This window comes from Oncorhynchus mykiss, chromosome 2 (assembly GCF_013265735.2).
Source record: "Oncorhynchus mykiss isolate Arlee chromosome 2, USDA_OmykA_1.1, whole genome shotgun sequence".
Lineage (NCBI taxonomy): Eukaryota > Metazoa > Chordata > Actinopteri > Salmoniformes > Salmonidae > Oncorhynchus > Oncorhynchus mykiss.
The window spans coordinates 94,176,289-94,196,668 of record NC_048566.1 but is presented as its reverse complement, the minus strand read 5'-3'; the positions used below and the strand labels follow the sequence as shown (position 1 = coordinate 94,196,668).

Genomic DNA, 20,380 nt, shown 5'->3' with positions numbered 1-20,380 from the left:
AATTATAGATGGGCTATGTACAGGTGCAGTAATCTGTGAGCTGCTCTGACAGCTGGTGCTTAAAGCTAGTGAGGGAGATATGTGTTTCCAGTTTCAGAGATTTTTGTAGTTCGTTCCAGTCATTGGCAGCAGAGAACTGGAAGGAGAGGCGGCCAAAGAATGAATTGGTTTTGGGGGTGACCAGAGAGATATACCTGCTGGAGCGCGTGCTACAGGTGGGTGATGCTATGGTGACCAGCGAGCTGAGATAAGGGGGGACTTTACCTAGCAGGGTCTTGTAGATGACATGGAGCCAGTGGGTTTGGCGACGAGTATGAAGCGAGGGCCAGCCAACGAGAGCGTACAGGTCGCAATGGTGGGTAGTATATGGGGCTTTGGTGACAAAACGGATGGCACTGTGATAGACTGCATCCAATTTGTTGAGTAGGGTATTGGAGGCTATTTTGTTAATGACATCGCCGAAGTCGAGGATTGATAGGATGGTCAGTTTTACAAGGGTATGTTTGGCAGCATGAGTGAAGGATGCTTTGTTGTGAAATAGGAAGCAAATTGAAGCCAGTTGAAGAGCATGCATTTAGTTTTACTTGTATTTAAGAGCAATTGGAGGCCACGGAAGGAGAGTTGTATGGCATTGAAGCTTGCCTGGAGGGTTGTTAACACCGTGTCCAAAGAAGGGCCAGAAGTATACAGAATAGTGTCGTCTGCGTAGAGGTGGATCAGAGACTCACCAGCAGCAAGAGCGACATCATTGATGTATACAGAGAAGAGAGTCGGTCCAAGAATTGAACCCTGTGGCACCCCAATAGAGACTGCCAGACTCCTCGAGGAAACAGAGAATGGAGATTTTATCCTGGACAAGGGGGTGTCGATACAACAAGCTTTGGATTTCTCAGTGCATACAGCCGACGGACGCATCATCACTTGGTCAAAGCTAGTGGACGGTTGGTGGATAGGTTAGGTAGATCAAGGTATATGTTTCGATAAGTTTCTAACAAAGCTCTGCCGAGCGGCGGGGTTCAGGTCCTGATGGAAAGAAAGCTTCAGGTGTCCTTTTTCGACGGGATGCCTTTGGTAAATGTACCTGGTAAATGTATGGTTACTTGGATTACCTGTAACAAAAAATAAACCTCGGATTTACTACCCAACAAATATAATAAGAACCACGTGTTTTGAGATATACTTTTCTTTATTTTGGGAACAGAACACACAATGGAATATATGAATTATGGCCACGCAGGGTCCAACATTCCTGGAAAATTAATGTATGAATATTTAGAAAATAGATCTCCCTCTAAAAAAAAAAAAACATAAGTCACATAAACTTGTGGATGCTCTTATTTGAAAGCATTTTATCAAATAGATTGTCCTGAAAAAAAAGAATGGGATTGTTGAGACATTCCTATACAATTTTGTGCCCAGCTAACAACTGAGGGAGCAGGCCATAATTTGGTATTGATCAGCTTGACGATCCGCGGGAGGACTTCGTTGTGAGCTTGACCGTGCAGACTGCACATTTTTCAGCAGTATATCCTCTCCTTTTAGGTGCATGGAGATCAAAAGTGGGTGTGCCTTGTCGCTTTCGGGCTGAAAGCGAAGTGTCAGAATATCCCGTTTTTACTTGTGATACACACCTGAAGAGTACAGCAACTTGGAAATAATGTCGACCCCCCAAATTGGCCAACATCTCCACATACTCGACGTGGGAATCGATGAGCTCTTTCTTGACAGGTCCTGTAAAAAAATAACACAGAATTAGCTAAATTCAAACGCAAACCGGGCTGGGAATTGAGTTTAATAACCATGGAATTCGATTCAGGCTCACCGTATCTTCGTAAGAATCACAGTGTTGGGTGAGTTCTCTCATCAGGTGAGGTTTGTGAGTCAAGTGTAGGGTGTAGACATGTTGGTGGAGTGTAGTTTCTTCCAACAGACGAGACATCCCAGCCGTATCCCTCAGCTCTCTCTTTGTGACTTCATGGTAACTCTCACTAGTTAGCAGTCCCTTGCCCAATAAATCGTCGGCCATAGGTAGGTCACTCTAAAACTGAGTGCTCGGTGAAACGTGTTCACAAAGTCGGCCCTGTCTTGGCTACTTATGTCTGGGTCGGCCTGGATGATAACTGCGGTCGGGGTGTGTCTCTGATCTGGTCTGTCTCTGGAGAATGTTGAACTTCAATGTCTCTGGAGTATTTGTTCCTAAATGCACAGAAGTCTCTGTGTGTGTTTATAGGGTCAAGCTGGGGGCTGCATTGTCAGACTCGAGCCCAGAACTCGGTCCACATACATGGTTTACTCGGTCGGCACACATAGTTTAGACTCTCCCTTGGAAACGGAGGAATCTGAGATTGGAACCAAAAAAGGAGTCCGACAGATTACACGGTTCGTACAAACTCCGACGGACTCGTACATGAGATACCTTCGGCCTCTTTGTCAGTTTAGGGACTCTCAGACTCCGGGACTCATTTGGTGCAAACTGTCCTCACCAGACTCCGTTTTACCATCTCTCCCCTTGGAGACAACCAAGTTGGAACTGCCAGGTACACCTTTCGACCTCTGAGCCGGCCCCCACCTCGTTCATACCGGACTCTGTCATAACAGACTCCACGACTCCTTGTCCTCACCAGCATTGGCCTCACAAGATCCCTCCCCTCCTGCTGAGATGTCGAAACGCATCGATGACTCCGCACTAGCAGGGTACCTGGACGACCTCACGTTCTCAGAGTTTGATAGATTTAAACATGAACTGGCCCGAGGACAAGATCCCCTGGACCCCGAGCTCCCTGCCGTGAGCCGTCCTTTGGCGAGCCACCTGGAATACGCTAAACCCTGGGATGTGGTGAGTTTGATCCGATGGCGGTGCGGCGACTTGGCAGTGAACATCGTGATGAGAGTCTTAAGCCGCGTCAACACCCGGCTGTACGAGAGACTGCACACTGAGCACGCAGCCCTCTCTCACAAGGAGGATTCCTCGAGAGCGTGGAAGTGCGTCGGAGTCCTCACCCGAAACCCATTGGGACGGACTACTCTCGATCTGAACTGAACAGTGTTATGGATCGTCTCACCGAGAAGGAACTGGACATTTGAACAGGCCAGTCCTTTCCGACGATCCTAGGTACATCAAGCGGAGTCCCTTGGAACGTGGTCGATTTGATCGTCTCAGTCGCGATGGTCGTCTTCGAAGAGATGGAGTGAGTCGATCTCTACAAGAAGTTACACGACTGCTCGAAGAAGAGCCCTTCCTTGAGTCCCGAAGTCCTCCAGTGACATCCCTCGAGACGGCCTTCACCTTCGAGTGGGGGGGCTGCTTCTCGTCGACCCGCCCCGAAAAGGACGACTAACCCATGACCCCCCCATGATGTGATGCACCTGCAGACCGTGCAAACGAATCGTATCACCAAGGTTGCAGAGTATAGAGTATAGAGACCCACTGACCCACTGAAAAATTGCATGTAAAACAAAAAAAAACTGCACATCTGTCTAAATTAATACGGTCTACTTAAGCGCCAAGTCTCTTAAAGATTGCTCTGCGTAAGAATATAAGAACATTGAATTGAGATTAAGCCTGTTGTCATTAAGACTGTTGTCAAGACTAGACTGTTGTGGATGTGCAGTGATATGAATAAAACTGGTCGTCTTTATTATTTATTGTAATAAAAAGCACAAGTTTTGAAAGGATAGGTCGAGCAAATTTTACATTCGACCATTTTACAGACCAATTGATTCGAACGATTGCTACAAATGATAAGCCCTCTCCAGAGCCAGCAGCACTATCTTGAACACGAAGCCTATCACGTAGCGGTTCAGCTCCTCCAGATCGGTCTGCAGTTTTTTGCAATGGGAGATCGTGTAGACGTGGTACTCCACGGGAGAAACGGTGTAGTCCCTGAAAATCAGAAAGACCTTATCGTTGAGCTTCCAGTCCAAGGCAGGAGGAGGGAGGATTTTTGGCGTGAGGAGTTTTGGCAACATCATCAGGTAACCCTGCACCTGAAGACTGTATGCGCTATTCGGGTCCACCAAGGCCTCTCCGTCGGCTCCCTTCTTGTAAGCGCGGCCTACCATCGTTCCCACAGTGCCCTTGTTCTCCACCACAAAGACGTGCTCTGGCCCGGTCCTCTTCTTGACCAGCATCATGCTGTCTATGTGTCCGAGCATGAACCACCATTCGACCAGCACCTGGGGTTCGGCAGACACCTTCCAGGAGTGCTGGAACTCGCTGGTGTTTTTCAGAATGTGGTTAACAAACTGAGGCCAGTCGATGTTATCCCTGTACCTTATGTCGAATGCGGGTTACTCTCACCAGCTTGCTGAGGTCCTCCTGCTTCACCTGCAGTATGTCCTCGCCAGACATCTTCATACCCTCTCTCTCAATTCTGCCTTTCATGCGAGGTCGCTGTCCTCGTAGATGAGATCTGCCCACTCGGGTTCATATTAGAGACTTGGTCTCCGATGAGCGCCCGAGGCTGCTCCACGACTCCTTGTCCTCACCAGCATTGGCCTCACAAGATCCCTCCCCTCCTGCTGAGATGTCGAAACGCATCGATGACTCCGCACTAGCAGGGTACCTGGACGACCTCACGTTCTCAGAGTTTGATAGATTTAAACATGAACTGGCCCGAGGACAAGATCCCCTGGACCCCGAGCTCCCTGCCGTGAGCCGTCCTTCGGCGAGCCACCTGGAATACGTTAAACCCTGGGATGTGGTGAGTTTGATCCGATGGCGGTGCGGCGACTTGGCAGTGAACACAGTGAAGACATCACACACGCCTATTGTCTCCCAGACAGGTAACACACTGGAACACACTGTATAAATAGAGGATACTGTATTCCATCACACTGTCATTAGGTCTACACTTCATGTTATTGAATGTCAAATATGGCATCACAGGAGGTTGGTGGCACCTTAAATGAAGAGGACAAGCTCGCGGTAATGGCTGGAGCGGAATGACTGGAGCGGAATGGCTGGAGCGGAATGGCTGGAGCGGAATGGCTGGAGCGGAATGGCTGGAGCGGAATGGGTAGAGCGGAATGGGTGGAGCGGAATGGGTGGAGCGGAATGGGTGGAGCGGAATGGGTGGAGCGGAATGGGTGGAGCGGAATGGCTGGAGCGGAATGGGTGGAGCGGAATGGCTGGAGCGGAATGGCTGGAGCGGAATAGCTGGAGCGGAATGGCTGGAGCGGAATGGCTGGAGCGGAATGGCTGGAGCGGAATGGCTGGAGTGGAATGGGTGGAGCGGAATGGCTGGAGCGGAATAGCTGGAGCGGAATGGCTGGAGCGGAATGGCTGGAGCGGAATGGGTGGAGCGGAATGGCTGGAGCGGAATGGGTGGAGCGGAATGGCTGGAGCGGAATGGCTGGAGCGGAATAGCTGGAGCGGAATGGCTGGAGCGGAATGGCTGGAGCGGAATGGCTGGAGCGGAATGGCTGGAGCGGAATGGGTGGAGCGGAATGGCTGGAGCGGAATAGCTGGAGCGGAATGGCTGGAGCGGAATGGCTGGAGCGGAATGGCTGGAATGGTATCAAGTACAGTACATCAAACACATTCCACTGGGGCCGTTCCAGCCATTATTATGAGCTGTCCTCCCTTCAGCAGCCTCCTGTGTATAGCATCCCCAAAATGATTATGTAAGCAGTGGGCACACAGTGCTTCACAGGTCAAAATCAAATAAAGTAGAGAGACTGGGAAAAGTTAAACATGTTAGGTGATTGTACATGTACTGTATTGCTAACAGTGGCGCTCCTGAGTGGCACAGCAGTCTAAGGCACTGCATCTCAGTGTTAGAGGCGTCACTATAGACAGCCTGCTTCGAAACCAGGCTGTATCACAACCGGTTGTGATTATTGGCCCAGCGTTGTCCGTGTTTGTTCTTAACTGACTTGCCTAGTTAAATGAAGGTAAAACATTTAAATAAAAAAGCTGTGTTTTATTGACACAAAGTTCCTTATTAGAAAATGGTTACCATCATAGTTAGAGCAGTAAAAATAAATGTTTTGTCATACCCGTGGTATACGGTCTGATATGGCATGGCTTTCAGCCAATCAGCATTCAGGCCTTGAACCACCCAGTTTTTAACTTTATCCTATCCTATATGGTTGTGGACACATTGTGGACATGGAAAAAAGATGCTATCAGGCAAGATGTTCAATACCTTTTTGGCTCCCATTCCCTCGTTTTTATTAAATGTGGCATCCTCCTAAATGAGAATGTATTGTTAGCTGTCTCGTCTGGTTAAATAAAAGTTAAATAAACTCCTGATAAAATGTCTACTTTCCTATCCACAGACCAACCAGGATGTCAGACCCCCAGCATCCGCAACATCAAGACCATGTGGGAGAAAGGCAACATTGTGGGGGCCACAGAATGCCCCAAAGCTATGAATAAGGTAAGGGACTAGAGGAGAGAGAGACAGAGAAAGGGGTGGTGGGGGGGTGGAGTGATGGAGAGAGAAAGAGAGAGTGAGGACAGACAGACAGACAGACAGACAGACAGACAGACAGACAGACAGACAGACAGACAGACAGACACAGACAGACAGACTTAACCTTATATATTCAGAGTTAATACCTAAACTTAACCTTATATATTCAGAGTTAATACCTAAACTTAACCTTATATATTCCGAGTTAATACCTAAACTTAACCTTACATATTCAGAGTTAATACCTAAACTTAACCTTACATATTCAGAGTTAATACCTAAACTCAACCTTAAAAATTCAGAGTTAATACCTAAACTTAACCTTACATATTCAGAGTTAATACCTAAACTCAACCTTAAAAATTCAGAGTTAATGTCTAAACTTAACCTTACACATTAAGAGTTAATGTCTAAACTTAACCTTACATATTCAGAGTTAATGTCTAAACTTAACCTTACATATTCAGAGTTAATACCTAAACTCAACCTTAAAAATTCAGAGTTAATACCTAAACTTAACCTTACATATTCAGAGTTAATACCTAAACTCAACCTTAAAAATTCAGAGTTAATGTCTAAACTTAACCTTACACATTAAGAGTTAATGTCTAAACTTAACCTTAAAAATTCAGAGTTAATGTCTAAACTTAACCTTACACATTAAGAGTTAATGTCTAAACTTAACCTTACATATTCAGAGTTAATGTCTAAACTTAACCTTAAATATTCAGAGTTAGTGCCTAAACTTAAACTTAAACACTTATACATTTTGAGAAACATGGATGAACGTCTTATTCTGACATGAGACTGTGAGATCTGGTAGTGGTAGCTGCAGGTACACAGACCTGTCTACTACACTAGTGTAAACCAGTTGAAATAGGATTTGTATACACATCATGTCAAACGTGTCTCCTCCAGTTCAGAAGAAGACCAAGCGAGCAGTAGAAGAATGATAGCTCTGTGGCAGGTGGCATCAAGCCAACATAACTTCCTGGTTCTGCCCTCACCCCACCAGCCACTCTGAGGCAATATTACACCTTGCTCTTATTGGTTCAAGGTTATCTTACCGCTGGTAGAGTACATCATGGCATATATAAGTGTGTAAACAGCGTCTCAAGGGGATGTTGTAGATCTTGGTGACATTGTGACGCTGTCCATATTTGACCAATCAGAGAGCAGCTCCCTCTGGAGTTCTGTTTAAGACAAGAACAAAAGGTCAAGTCTCCCTCTGGAGTTCTGTTTAAGACTAGAACAAAAGGTCAAGTCCCTCAAATGTTTTCAGTTGACGACCATTTTCATAACAGCCAACTTTTTCTTTCTCAAAACAGTTGATTTGTTTTAATTTCGAATTTAGACCAGTTAAACTAGATCATTTCTGTACACATATCCTAGCCATGTCCAGTGATATGAAGGTCATTTGAAATAGTGTGATGACAGTGAATGTGTCCTATTCTTTATAACGAGCTAGCAGGCTAATCTTTCCTGTTCTTTTAGAGACACTCGGGACCGTTTGTGAACCTATGTTCCCACATACAGAGCTACTGTTGATCGACAAGGCACATTGTTCCAACCTCAAATTTATGAGGGGATATCTTTAGTCCCATTCCTACCAGCCACAAGAACTTGTACGAGCCAAGTTGTTTTTACATGAACACTACAAGGCTTCCCTCTCATGGAGAGAAGTTCTATAGCACTCTTCTCTACGTAACATAACATCTTTAGGTTAGATTTGTATTTAGCCTTTGAGGTGGGCTATTTCTTTTGAGGACATTTCTATAGATCTATCAGTTACTGTTGCTTAGCAACTTATTTTCTTCTCTTCTACTTTACTGGTTCTGCAGTTTTCCTCCTCTTGGTCTTCCACTTCAACTTTCCTTCCTGCTGGACTTTTCTGTTCTGTCTTCTGCTTCATTTTAACTGTGGGACAGGTATTGTATGGTCTAAAGCGTTCTTTACATCAGCGAGATGCATTTAATATCTTTAAAAAGTACATTCCAGTTCCATTCCATTCCACTCCAGTTAGCCAATAGATTATTCATAATTTACTCATGATCATTCACCAAACATTGATCCACTTGCTAGCATCCAGCGTAGTTCCATCCAGGCTTTAGTTCAGATTAGTAGCTATCTACAGAGTGACAAATATATCAAATGCTTCTTCGGGTGTCTGGTACAATAACAGGGTCCTGTGATCCCTCCCATTTGAAGCAGTCCTCTTAGTTGACTGCACCTTTAAATCTCGATGAGCGGAAGAGGTAATTGGTATTGAGCATAAGTAAAGTTTTACAGATTATACCACCAGGCACTCAGTCTAGTCTGATCCCAGATCTGTTTTTCTGTCATACCAAACAATGACCATGGAAGATGTCAAAACAGCAGGCTACTGAGTTGTTGTAACTTGCTGTAATTATTCACCTACGTTTTCTCCGTCAAACACCAACCCCATGACACAGAACGGGTCAGGTGCACCTCTATAGGAAGAAAACAATCAGAACAGAAACAGGTCTGACTCATGTGGGTTGGATTCCCACTATGTCCTATCAAATCAATCACCATATCGCCTTCTCACATGTACTATATCTGTTTGTACAGTATGTGGCCATCCTTAGTTTCCATAGTGGCTTTGACTAGAAGAATGGCATTTTGGGAACTGTAGTCTTCTGGTGTGGCTTTTCACCATTGATATTTAAATCCTTATTTAGAGAAATGCTGTAGATGTTATGTGAAGGGACATATGGATTGCATTGCTCAGCAGTTTGGTGCTAAGGCAAAATACATCTGTGCCAGTCAGGACATACAGAGGGGTCCAAAATTATTGACACCCTTGATAAAGATGAGCAACAACGACTGAATAAAATAAATGAATTCAAATACTGAGCTATATTGTCTGCTCAAAGAAATTGGGAAATAGTAGTATTTTATTCTAATACAATTGCTCTGAGAAAGAGATTTTGTTTAACAAGTAATATATTTGTTAAGAATAGAATATGTTTCTAAACACTTCAACATTAATGTGGATGCTACCATGATCACGGATAATCCTGAATGAATCGTGAATAATGATGAGTGAGAAAGTTAGAGAGTCAAAGGTCTTTTGACCCTGTGTAACTAATAAAAGTGACTCCAAAAGAACACAATACATTATTTACACAATTCATGGACTCTTTAAATGTCCCAGTTCTTCCATGGTCTGCATACTCCCCAGACATGTCACCCACTGAGCATGTTTGGGATGCTCTGGATCAACGTGTACGACAGCGTGTTCCAGTTCCCGCCAAAATCCAACAACTTGCACAGCCATTGAAGAGGAGTGGGACAACATTCCACAGGCCAAAATCAACAGCCTGATCAACTCTATGCGAAGGAGATGTGTCTTGCTGCATGAGGCAAATAGTGGTCACACCAGATACTGACTGGTTTTCTGGTCCACGTTGTCATCTTTTTTTGGGGGGGGGGGGGATCTGTGCAATCCCAGTCATGTGAAGTCCATAGATTAGGGCCTAAGAATTTATTTAAACGGACAGATTTCCTGATATGAACTTGAACTCAGTAAAATCTTTGAAATTGTTGCATGTTGCTTTTACATTTTTTTTGTTCAGATTTGTGAATCTGAGCTCCACAAAGAAATGTTAAAAAGTAATAATGATTGGCCCATGGTAAGACAGGATACATCCTGAAATAAAGTCACCCTGGCAAAGGTCACATGGTTTAGTAACAAGACAGGACACATCCTGAAATACAGTCTCATTTGTTTTCACAGGAGACAGTTGGAGTCAAGAGCAAATCTGTCACAAATGGTAAGCAAGTTCTCTCACCATGGTGTCTGTCTGTGTGTGTTTTGAAACAGGGCTTTTTCGAACCTGTTGTGGTTGACATCGTCACACATGAAAAGGTGGTGAGACTAAGAAAAGTGTCTCTTCTGAAGGACGGATACACGCACGCGTGCGCACACACACACACACACACACACACCTCGAATTGATTTACGACCCCCTCCCATGGAAACCAGGTGTCCACAACTCCTACAACCATCGTCCTCTTTGTGTTCCGCTGGCCACCGTAAATCAAATCTGCTAGTCATCTTGGGCTCCTTCAAAAGGTCCCTGCCTCACTGCATTGCTGTTCTATATTTAAAGAGGCTGTTCCCTCTGACCTTGTTTCCCTGTAGAAAGAACCTTTCACGCTCCTTAGATGGCTTCCATGTCACTGTCCTGCTTCCCAAATGGCTTCCTATTCACTGAATACTGCACTACTATAGACGCTGGTCAAAAGTAGTGCACTACATAGGGAATATGGTCTATAGACCCTGGTCAAAAGTAGTGCACTACATAGGGAATAGGGTCTATGGACCCTGGTCAAAAGTAGTGCACTACATAGGGAATAGGGTCTATGGGTCCTGGTCAAAAGTAGTGCACTACATAGGGAATAGGGTCTATGGGCCCTGGTCAAAAGTAGTGCTCTACATAATGTGCCATTTGGGACGCAGACCCATTCCTATGTAGTTCACCCCACGCCACCAGGAGCCGCGGAATACCGTGCCGAGCGTCGGCTTGATGCCGTGCATGCCACAGAGCAGCTGCATGTATTGTCCCATTACTGTTGCATTACGCCTATGTGCTGTGGAGGATTACCAGCCGGTTAAGCAGCAAAGTCACCAGGCTTATACACTCAACCTTAATGTTTTAAAGGCTTGTTCTCTCAGTAGGTCGATGGCTGTTGAGTGAGACTAATAACATAGGATTTACTGATGCAGTTGTACTGACCCAGAGCAGAAAGACTTGGCACCTACTGTATGGGCATCAAGTTGATATGTTTATTACAGTAGGCCTTTCTGCCCATGTATCTTTCACCCGACGGTGGTACTTTTTCTAGTTCCCCAATACAGTATACACTGTATTATCAGGAACACCCTCAGCCCAGTCCAAGCCCAACTAGGGATGTCCTCTCAGGATGCTACCACTGAGTCAGACATGGGGGAATGGAAAAGCTGTCGCAGTCCTTTTGAGTGTCACCCTAAATAGCGCCCCCACCCTTGAAACCTTCGCAATTCTTCAGCTGAAATAGCCCCATGGTAATGAATTGAAGGGCAAATGACAACGGTACAGCTATCAATCCCTCTAGTGTCACTGCAGAGACCTCAGAGTATGTGTCAACAGAGGTGTACTGGGTCTGACACACAGCTACACACGCATTCACGCGCAAAGCAACGCTCACATACACAAACGCATGCTTGTACATACACACACAATCTGATTAACAGCTCTTACATTAGATGACTCGTTTATCAATCAGTGTCTCTATTAACACCTAATAAAGTTTGATACGCTATGCCATTGTCTGAAGGAGTGGTTAGATTTGATTAACTATGACTCACTTAGTACTAGAATTACCTTACTGCTATATTTTGGCTGTTCTGGTTGTTTTTCAGTTTTCTTGCAACATTTTGCCACTTTCTGCACAGTTTTTCCATTTTATAAGACGTTTGAGGCTTTGGGCCACTTGTTGTTGGAGACATTTCCTCAGGACTTAATGATATTTTCCTTCTTGTCTCTCAGCAGGTGTTGGATGTTAACAATATAAGAGGAAAACCCCTCAGGAAGAAGCTCCAACTGACGAAATGCAAGACTCTACTATGTGTATTCATAACACAAAATATCTCCATAACAACCACACACAAAATATCTCCATAACAACCACACACAAAATATCTTCATAACAACCACACAGGGTTCACGTTAGGTTTTAGGGGGAGGGAGTACAGGTTATTCATTTTGGTTGGTATTCAGAGTTGAGATCCTCACGTTTAACTCTTACTTTTGTGTAAATCCTTCATTGATGTCAATGGGAGACATGCGCCAAAATTTGAATACCATCTCAAAATACATATTAGTACTGTATTTAAAACCCTTTATATTATTTTAGATTCTTGATGAAACGGCTTTTGCACAATCCCTTGTACGTCCTAATAGAATCAATGCTGTGAAAATGAAATTTGATCAACCACATTTGTAGGAAATAAACATCTGTTTGTCATGAAAGATATTTTAACCACACCCGTTTGGGCTTGACTTAATTTCTTTGATAAAGAAAATAAATTCAAATAATAGATATGAAACCTTCAAAATAATTCTAAAAGTTGTTTAAATGTTACCCTGTGTCTTCTAAAGAGATACAGTAATAATTTAAATAGGTAATGTAACTGTCCAAGTAGCCATAGAGAAGTGAAAGCTTCCAGTTGCATAAGATCATATACTACCTACACCTGACGAGGCTGGTGGGAGGAGCTATAGGACAGGCTCGTTGTAATGTCTGGAATGGAATTATTGGAACGGAGTTAAACATGTGGTTTCCATGTGTTTAATACCTTTCCATTTATTCCATTCCAGCCATTACAACGAGCCTGTCTTATAGCTCCTGTTGATGTGAGCCATGAACAGCCTTTCAAAGCACTTCATGGCTACAGACATGAGTGCTATGGGTCGGAAGTCATTTAAGCAGGTTACTTAGTGTTCTTGGGCACAGGGACTATGGTGGTCTGCTTGAAACATGTTGGCATTACAGACTCAGTCAGGGATAGGTTGAAAATGTCAGTGAAGACACTTGCCAGTTGGTTTACCAGGAGTACACGTCCTGGTGATCCGTCTGGCCCTGCAGCCTTGTGAATGTTGAACTGTTTAAAGGTGTTACATCGGCTGCGGAGAGCGTGATCACACAGTCGTCCGGAACATCTGATGCTCTCATGCATGTTTCAGTATTACTTGCATAGAAGTAATTTAATTTGTCTTGTAGGCTCGTGTCACTGGGCAGCTCGTGGCTGTGCTTCCCTTTGTAGTCTGTAATAGTTTGCAAGTCCCTGCCACATCCGACGAGCATCGGAGCCAGTGTAGTACGATTCAATCTGGATCCTTTGACTGTTTGATGGTTCGTTGGAGGGCATAGCGGGATTTCTTATAAGCTTCCAGGTTAGAGTCCTGCTCCTTGAAAGCGGCAGCTCTACCCTTTAGCTCAGTGCAGATGTTGCCTGCAATCCATGGCTTCTGGTTGGGGTTTGTGCGTACGGTCACGGTGGGGACAACGTCAGATGCACTTATTGATGAAACCAGTGACTGATGTGGTGTACTACTCAATGCCGTCAGTAGAATCCCGGAACATATTCCAGTCCGTGCTAGCAAAGAAGTCGTGAATTTAGCATCTGCTTCATCTGACCACTTTTTTATAGACCGAGTCACTGCTGCTTCCTGCTTTAGTTTTTGCTTGTAAGCTGGAAACAGGAGGATAAAATGATGATCAGATTTGCCAAACGGAGAGTGAGGGAGATCTTTGTATGCATCTCTGTGTGTGGAGTAAAGGTGGTCTGGAGTTTTTTTCTCACATTGCACATTTTTTCCCACGTGCACATTGAACACGCTGATAGAAATGAGGTAAAACAGATTTGAGTTTCCCTGCATTAGTCCACGGCCACTAGGAGCGCCGCCTCTGGTTGAGCGTTTTCCTGTTTGCTTATGGCCATATACATCTCATTGAGTGCGGTCTTAGTGTCAGCATCGGTTTGTGGTGGTATATAGACAGCTACGAAAAATACAGATGAAAACTCTCTTGGTAAATAGTGTGGTCTACAGCTTATCATGAGATACTCTACCTCAGGCGAGCAAAACCTTGAGACTTCCTTAGATTTCGTGCACCAGCTGTTGTTTACAAATATACATAGACCGCCACCCCTTGTCTTACCAAAGATTACCCTCTCGGCGTCGGATCCTAACAAGGCCCTTCGTCCTCGATACCTCTGTCTCTTTCTCCTGCGAATGACGGGGATGAGGGCCTTGTCGGGCATCTGAAGTAAATCCTTCAGACGCTCGAAAAAGTATTCCTCCAGTACAGGGTGAGTAATCGCTGTCCTGATATCTAGAAGCTCTTTTCGGTCATAAGACACGGTGGCAGAAATATTATGTACCAAATAAGTTACAAATAATGCGAAAGAATATACACAGTAGCACAATTGGTTACGGGATTGTAAAACAGCAGCCATCTCTTTTGGCACCATTTTCACGTCCTCTCAAGATGGGCTTGACTTCTGTTTTTATCCATGAGGATGTAAAGGGCTTAGTGTATAACAAGGCTAGTGGAATTAAGGACGTTACGGGAAAAGTGTGACTAAAGCAAAAAATGTATGTCTTTTTTGAGAATGTCCTATTTATGATGTTGTTGTAATAATTGCTAATAATTCATTGTATTTTAAAGGTTAATGTTTTCAAATTATATTTGCATCATTTTGAAACATCATTGAAAATTAACATTAGATGATATTTGCAGCATTTTGCAAGTTGAGAGAAAAAGTAAAAGACCCATCTGTCTAAAATACAGCATACTTTACTGATTTATTCCACAAAAGAATCCTGTTCTAGGCTTCTAATTACCTCTTGATACTAGCCATCCCGGATCCGGGATCGTAAATACAGCCTCAAGACCATTACCATAACGCAACGTTAACTATTCATGAAAATCGCAAATGAAATTAAATTAATATGCTAGCTCTCAAGCTTAGCCTTTTGTTAACAACACTCATCTCAGATTTTCAAAATATGCTTTTCAACCATAGCAAAACAAGCATTTGTGTAAGAGTATTGATAGCTAGCGTAGCATTTAGCGGGCAACATTTTCACAAAAACACGAAACGCATTCAAATAAAATAATTTACCTTTGAAGAACTTCGGATGTTTTCAATGAGGAGACTCTCAGTTAGATAGCAAATGTTCAGTTTTTCCAAAAATATTCTTTGTGTAGGAGAAATCGCTCCGTTTTGTTCATCGTGTTTGGCTACCAAAAAACCCCGAAAATTCAGTCATCAAAACGCCAAACTTTTTTCCAAATTAACTCCATAATATCGACTGAAACATGGCAAACGTTGTTTAGAATCAATCCTCAAGGTGTTTTTCACATATCTCTTCGATGATATATTGTTCGTGGAAGTCTGCTTTCTCCTGAATCACATGGAAGAATACTTGCACCTGGAGATTACGCACCAATTTCGACGCAAGACACCAGGCGGACACCTGGTAAATGTGGTCTCTTATGGTCAATCTTCCAATGATATGCCTACAAATACGTCACAATGCTGCAAACACCTTGGGGAAACGACAGAAAGTGTAGGCTCATTCCTTACGCATTCACAGCCATATAAGGAGACAATGGAAAACAGCGGCTCAAATTTTGCTCACTTCCTGTTTGAAGTTTCATCTTGGTTTCGCCTGTAGCATCAGTTCTGTGGCACTCACAGATAATATCTTTGCAGTTTTGGAAACGTCAGAGTGTTTTCTTTCCAAAGCTGTCAATAATATGCATAGTCGAGCATCTTTTCGTGACAAAACATCTTGTTTAAATGGGAACGTTTTTCAATGAAATACTGCCCCTAGAGTTTCAGCCGGTTTTAACATACAGTGCTATACTCACTGATGTTTCACTGTGGCATTCTGAATATGAGGTAGTATCCGTCTCTGAATGGTCCCGGAGAAAATGGAGAGTACTGTAAGTAACTCCTATAATTTAAAGGACCGTATTGTTTGAAGCTTGTTCATTGTCCCTGCTACAGCAACAAAAACATATAATAATGTTGAGAATGTCTTGTGATTTGTTTTGATGTTTTATCTTTCACGAGATTTAAAAAAATATATATTTGGATGGATGAAAAGTTGACAGACCTGTGCCGATTTTCATGGAGGGGAGTGTAAGGGTAAGAACTTCAACAAAACCTTGTGTGTAAAGTGCTTGCGTGTGTGTATGACTAATGCCTTCTGATATGTTGGGGTTCAATTGTCTAAGGTGCTAACAATAGCTGGACAACCATAGGGCAGTGTAGTCACATGAGCAGGAAGGGAACACGCTATGTAGACTTGATGGCCAAACCTAAACCTGTTTGGATTCTGAACCCCAAAGAAGTGCAGCCTCTGTATTCATATCCCTCTTCTCCCTCTATCTCTGCCTTGGGCTCAGGTAAGGGATATTACTTCATACTAACATACCTCTCTATACATAACTGCTTTGGTATTCATCACAGACATACCGTTACATTGTCTTGAAATCAAATTCACTTTTGATGGTTCTTTGCTTGAAGATGATTGGTTTTCTGCTGCAATATATTATAGGCTAAATGGGATGGTTATTAACTATTGACTTAATGAACTGAATTGTGAATACCGTTTAGAAAGACAATGAAGCAATGTTAAAGGGAATAGTAAAATGATAATAACAATATCCTCTGAATGGTCATAAAAGTTGCAGACAATTTACTCTCTCTACAATTGAGCCTAGGGGAAGGGGAAGGGGGGGGGGGGGGGGGGCTTCACCCATTCTGTTAATTCTTTATTTGAAGTGTACGTACATAAGAACTTCATAACACGTTCAACAATTCTACTGCTTATGTATTTGTTTTGTATGAGTTATGTATGAGTTATGAATGTGTTATGTATGAGTTATGTATGAGTTATGTATGAGTTATGTATGAGTTATGAATGTGTTATGTATGAGTTATGAATGTGTTATGTATGAGTTATGAATGTGTTATGTATGAGTTATGAATGTGTTATGAATGTGTTATGTATGTGTTATGTATGAGTTATGAATGTGTTATGTATGAGTTATGAATGTGTTATGTATGAGTTATGAATGTGTTATGTATGAGTTATGAATGTGTTATGAATGTGTTATGTATGTGTTATGTATGAGTTATGAATGTGTTATGTATGAGTTATGAATGAGTTATGAATGTGTTATGTATGAGTTATGAATGTGTTATGTATGAGTTATGAATGTGTTATGTATGAGTTATGAATGAGTTATGAATGTGTTATGTATGAGTTATGAATGTGTTTTGTATGAGTTATGTATGAGTTATGTATGAGTTATGAATGTGTTATGTATGAGTTATGAATGTGTTATGTATGAGTTATGAATGTGTTATGTATGAGTTATGAATGTGTTATGAATGTGTTATGTATGTGTTATGTATGAGTTATGAATGTGTTATGTATGAGTTATGAATGTGTTATGTATGAGTTATGAATGTGTTATGAATGTGATATGTGTTATGAATGTGTTGTGTATGTGTTGTGTTATGATATGTGTTATAAAGCCCTCATGTATCTATTATTTTTTTTTAAATACCTACATTTTTATTATGACCAATATTTAGACTTTTAATATACAACAGAATCCAACAAATAGAATGTAATAAGACCCAACAAATACCAATTAACTCACTACCTTGGACAACAAACATCTAAAAACATCCAACCAAAAGCAACAGAAAACTGGAACACATTCAGATAGCATCATTGGCTAATCACAACACATTGAGCGAGAATATGCCAAGAGGGTTAGGCTTATTGCTTATAATTTAACACAATTTGAAGAATTACAGACATTTCTAAAGCCACTGACAGGGTTCTGGCAAGCCGTTAGACATTACCAGACATGAGGATCAATTTCATGAGTGGTGAAGGGTTTGGCACTGCCCACCTGTCCTAAAGCACATGACTGACATGACTGACAGTCCTGTTCGTGCCCAAAGCAGACAGTGGCCTTGGCCACCATTCCCAGTTTAGACTCAGTTGTCTCCTTTTCCACTGATCAAAAGAGATCATGACCTGCTGTAGACCCTTTGTATCTATAGTAGGGAGTATGGATGAGTGACATTTTGTTTGGATCAAACCCTCATTAATAAATAAACAGTTCAGGCATATATAGAGGGTGTTCTTCTAAGACGGGCTAAGTCACTGATCAGACCGACAATGTCCTCTGAGCCAATCAACAAGCCAGAGCCAATACCTCAGATGTCAAGAGAAGAGTGCTGATGTCAAGAGTGCTGTGAGAGGGAGATTGACTGAGTGCTGTGTGATAAAGATGTAGTACTGTGTGAGAGAGATTTAGTACTGTGTAAGAAAGATTTAGTACTGTGTGAGAAAGATTTAGTACTGTGTGAGAAAGATGTAGCACTGTGTGAGAGAGATTTAGTACTGTGTAAGAAAGATTTAGTACTGTGTGAGAAAGATTTAGTACTGTGTGAGAAAGATTTAGCACTGTGTGAGAAAGATTTAGTACTGTGTGAGAAAGATTTAGTGCTGTGTGAGAGATTTAGTGCTGTGTGTGAGAGATTTAGTGCTGCGTGTGAGAGATTTAGTGCTGTGTGAGAGATTTAGTGCTGTGTGATAAAGATTTGGTACTGTGTGATAAAGATTTAGTACTCTGTGAGAAAGATTTAGTACTGTGTGTGTGATAAAGATTTAGTACTGTGTGTGTGATAAAGATTTAGTGCTGTGTGAGAGAGATTTAGTGCTGTGTGAGAGAGATTTAGTGCTGTGTGAGAGAGCTTTAGTACTGTGTGAGAGAGATTTAGTACTGTGGGAGAGACATTTAGTACTGTGTGAGAGACATTTAGTACTGTGTGATAGAGATTTAGTACTGTGTGAGAGAGATTTAGTGCTGTGCAAGAAATATTTCATGCTGGGAGGTGATGATAGTAGCCTAGTCGACAATGTGTTTTTATCCCGTATGGCTTACTCTCATAGCCATATCATGTACTCAAGTAAAGGTTTTCTCCTGTATTTTAGGGTTCAAATAAGACAAAATGTCAGACACAGAAGAAGTGGAGGAAGTGCAGTGAGTATCATATGTATTATTATTACTACATATATTTCCTGTTTCAAAACCTTCCACTATATCAAAATAATTAAATATTTATTTTGTTTTCATGCCACTTCTTTCGTGAAGGGAAGAAGAAGGTAAGATTGCTCTGTCTGAAAGTCTGTCGATAAATGGAGATTTTACTCATAGTGGCGATATGAAAAATGTTTTGTCATTTTTTTCTATTTGAAAGATTTACTGCTTGTGTATATGCCAATGAACTGTATATTTTATTACACAATAATACTTTTATGACCCCATCCCGTACAGCTTTAAAGGACTATTCTATCCTGATTAACATGACATCCTTCTATGTATGATATGGTCAAACTAAGAGAGTCACTGTCCTTTATTACAGATGGAGCCAAGCCCAAACCAAAGTAAGTTGTTAGATAGACTGAAAAGAGGCCTGAATCACAGTCTATGAAGCTGAAACGTTACAGATTCTACAATAGAAATATTAAGGTCGTTTTCCGATTGAGCCGACATCGGCAGCTTCTTTGTTGTTGTAATATCGCAAAACAGAAGTGGCCGTGTCACCGCTACGGATTCCTGCTTTAAGACCTTGGCTCTTATAAGGATCATAGGCCGTTGACGAATATCCTCCATCTCACTCGGTACAGGGCAAGTTTTTCCAGGTCACACCAGTTGAGGCCATTCTTGGTCATTTCTGCCTGGAGGACACTCCTCCAAGTGTTTCTGGGTGGCCCTATTTTTATTTTCCCCTGACAGATGATATGTTAAATCATAAGTGATCTTGAAAGATCACGACATTTACTGAAATGCTCAAATTGAGATTATATATATATACACACATTAGATACGCAATTTTCATTTCCATAGGTTTGTGCCAAATATCACTGCACCAAAGATGCCTGATGGCGAGAAAGTGGATTTTGATGTAAGTTGAATCACATAAACACACCACAGGTGGTTGGTGGCACCTTAAATGGGGAGGACAGGCTCGTGGTAATGGCTGGAGTGGAATGGTATCAAATACATCAAATGCGTGTTTGATGCCATTCCATTCGCTCCGTTCCCTCCATTATTATGAGCAGTCCTCCCCTCAGCAGCCTCCGCTGACAAACACATCATGATAATAAAACTAACTAACCATTTGTGACAGACTTGCCTCCAACTGTATCCTGTTAAGATGAAGCAAATGAGAGGTACAGAAAGTCCAAAGATGACGTCTAACTAAGGAAATGACTCTTTTCAGGGTGTATTACATGTATGTTGTCTTACCAAAACAAACTATTCTTATTACTTCATCTGATTCTTCTGTG

At 42.4% G+C, this 20,380-nt stretch overlaps 2 protein-coding genes across 9 annotated transcripts in view; both read left to right on the top strand.

Moving 5' to 3' along the window:
* LOC110500043 (bisphosphoglycerate mutase) overlaps positions 1 to 12,470 on the top strand; it is a 36,948-nt gene extending 24,478 nt beyond the window's left edge. For 3 of the 7 annotated variants that reach the window (XM_036959490.1, XM_036959482.1, XM_036959489.1), the window contains exons 4-5: positions 6,283 to 6,383; positions 8,261 to 8,464. In XM_036959490.1, coding sequence (XP_036815385.1) covers positions 6,283 to 6,383; positions 8,261 to 8,449 — 290 coding nt within the window. In that variant the 3' untranslated portion in view covers positions 8,450 to 8,464. Of the gene's footprint in view, positions 1 to 6,282; positions 6,384 to 8,260; positions 8,465 to 10,179; positions 10,217 to 11,974 lie in introns of those variants that run through there. The other 4 variants (XM_036959497.1, XM_036959491.1, XM_036959507.1 and 1 more) reach the window with 4 other exon arrangements.
* Positions 12,471 to 16,226: 3,756 nt separating this feature from the next.
* The window catches only part of LOC110500013 (troponin T, cardiac muscle isoforms), an 8,562-nt gene continuing 4,408 nt past the window's right edge, over positions 16,227 to 20,380 (top strand). The window contains exons 1-5 of one of the 2 annotated variants that reach the window (XM_021577139.2): positions 16,227 to 16,406; positions 19,022 to 19,070; positions 19,182 to 19,192; positions 19,453 to 19,474; positions 19,938 to 19,995. In XM_021577139.2, coding sequence (XP_021432814.2) covers positions 19,039 to 19,070; positions 19,182 to 19,192; positions 19,453 to 19,474; positions 19,938 to 19,995 — 123 coding nt within the window. In that variant the 5' untranslated portion in view covers positions 16,227 to 16,406; positions 19,022 to 19,038. Of the gene's footprint in view, positions 16,407 to 18,128; positions 18,279 to 19,021; positions 19,071 to 19,181; positions 19,193 to 19,452; positions 19,475 to 19,937; positions 19,996 to 20,380 lie in introns of those variants that run through there. The other variant, XM_021577141.2, reaches the window with a different exon arrangement.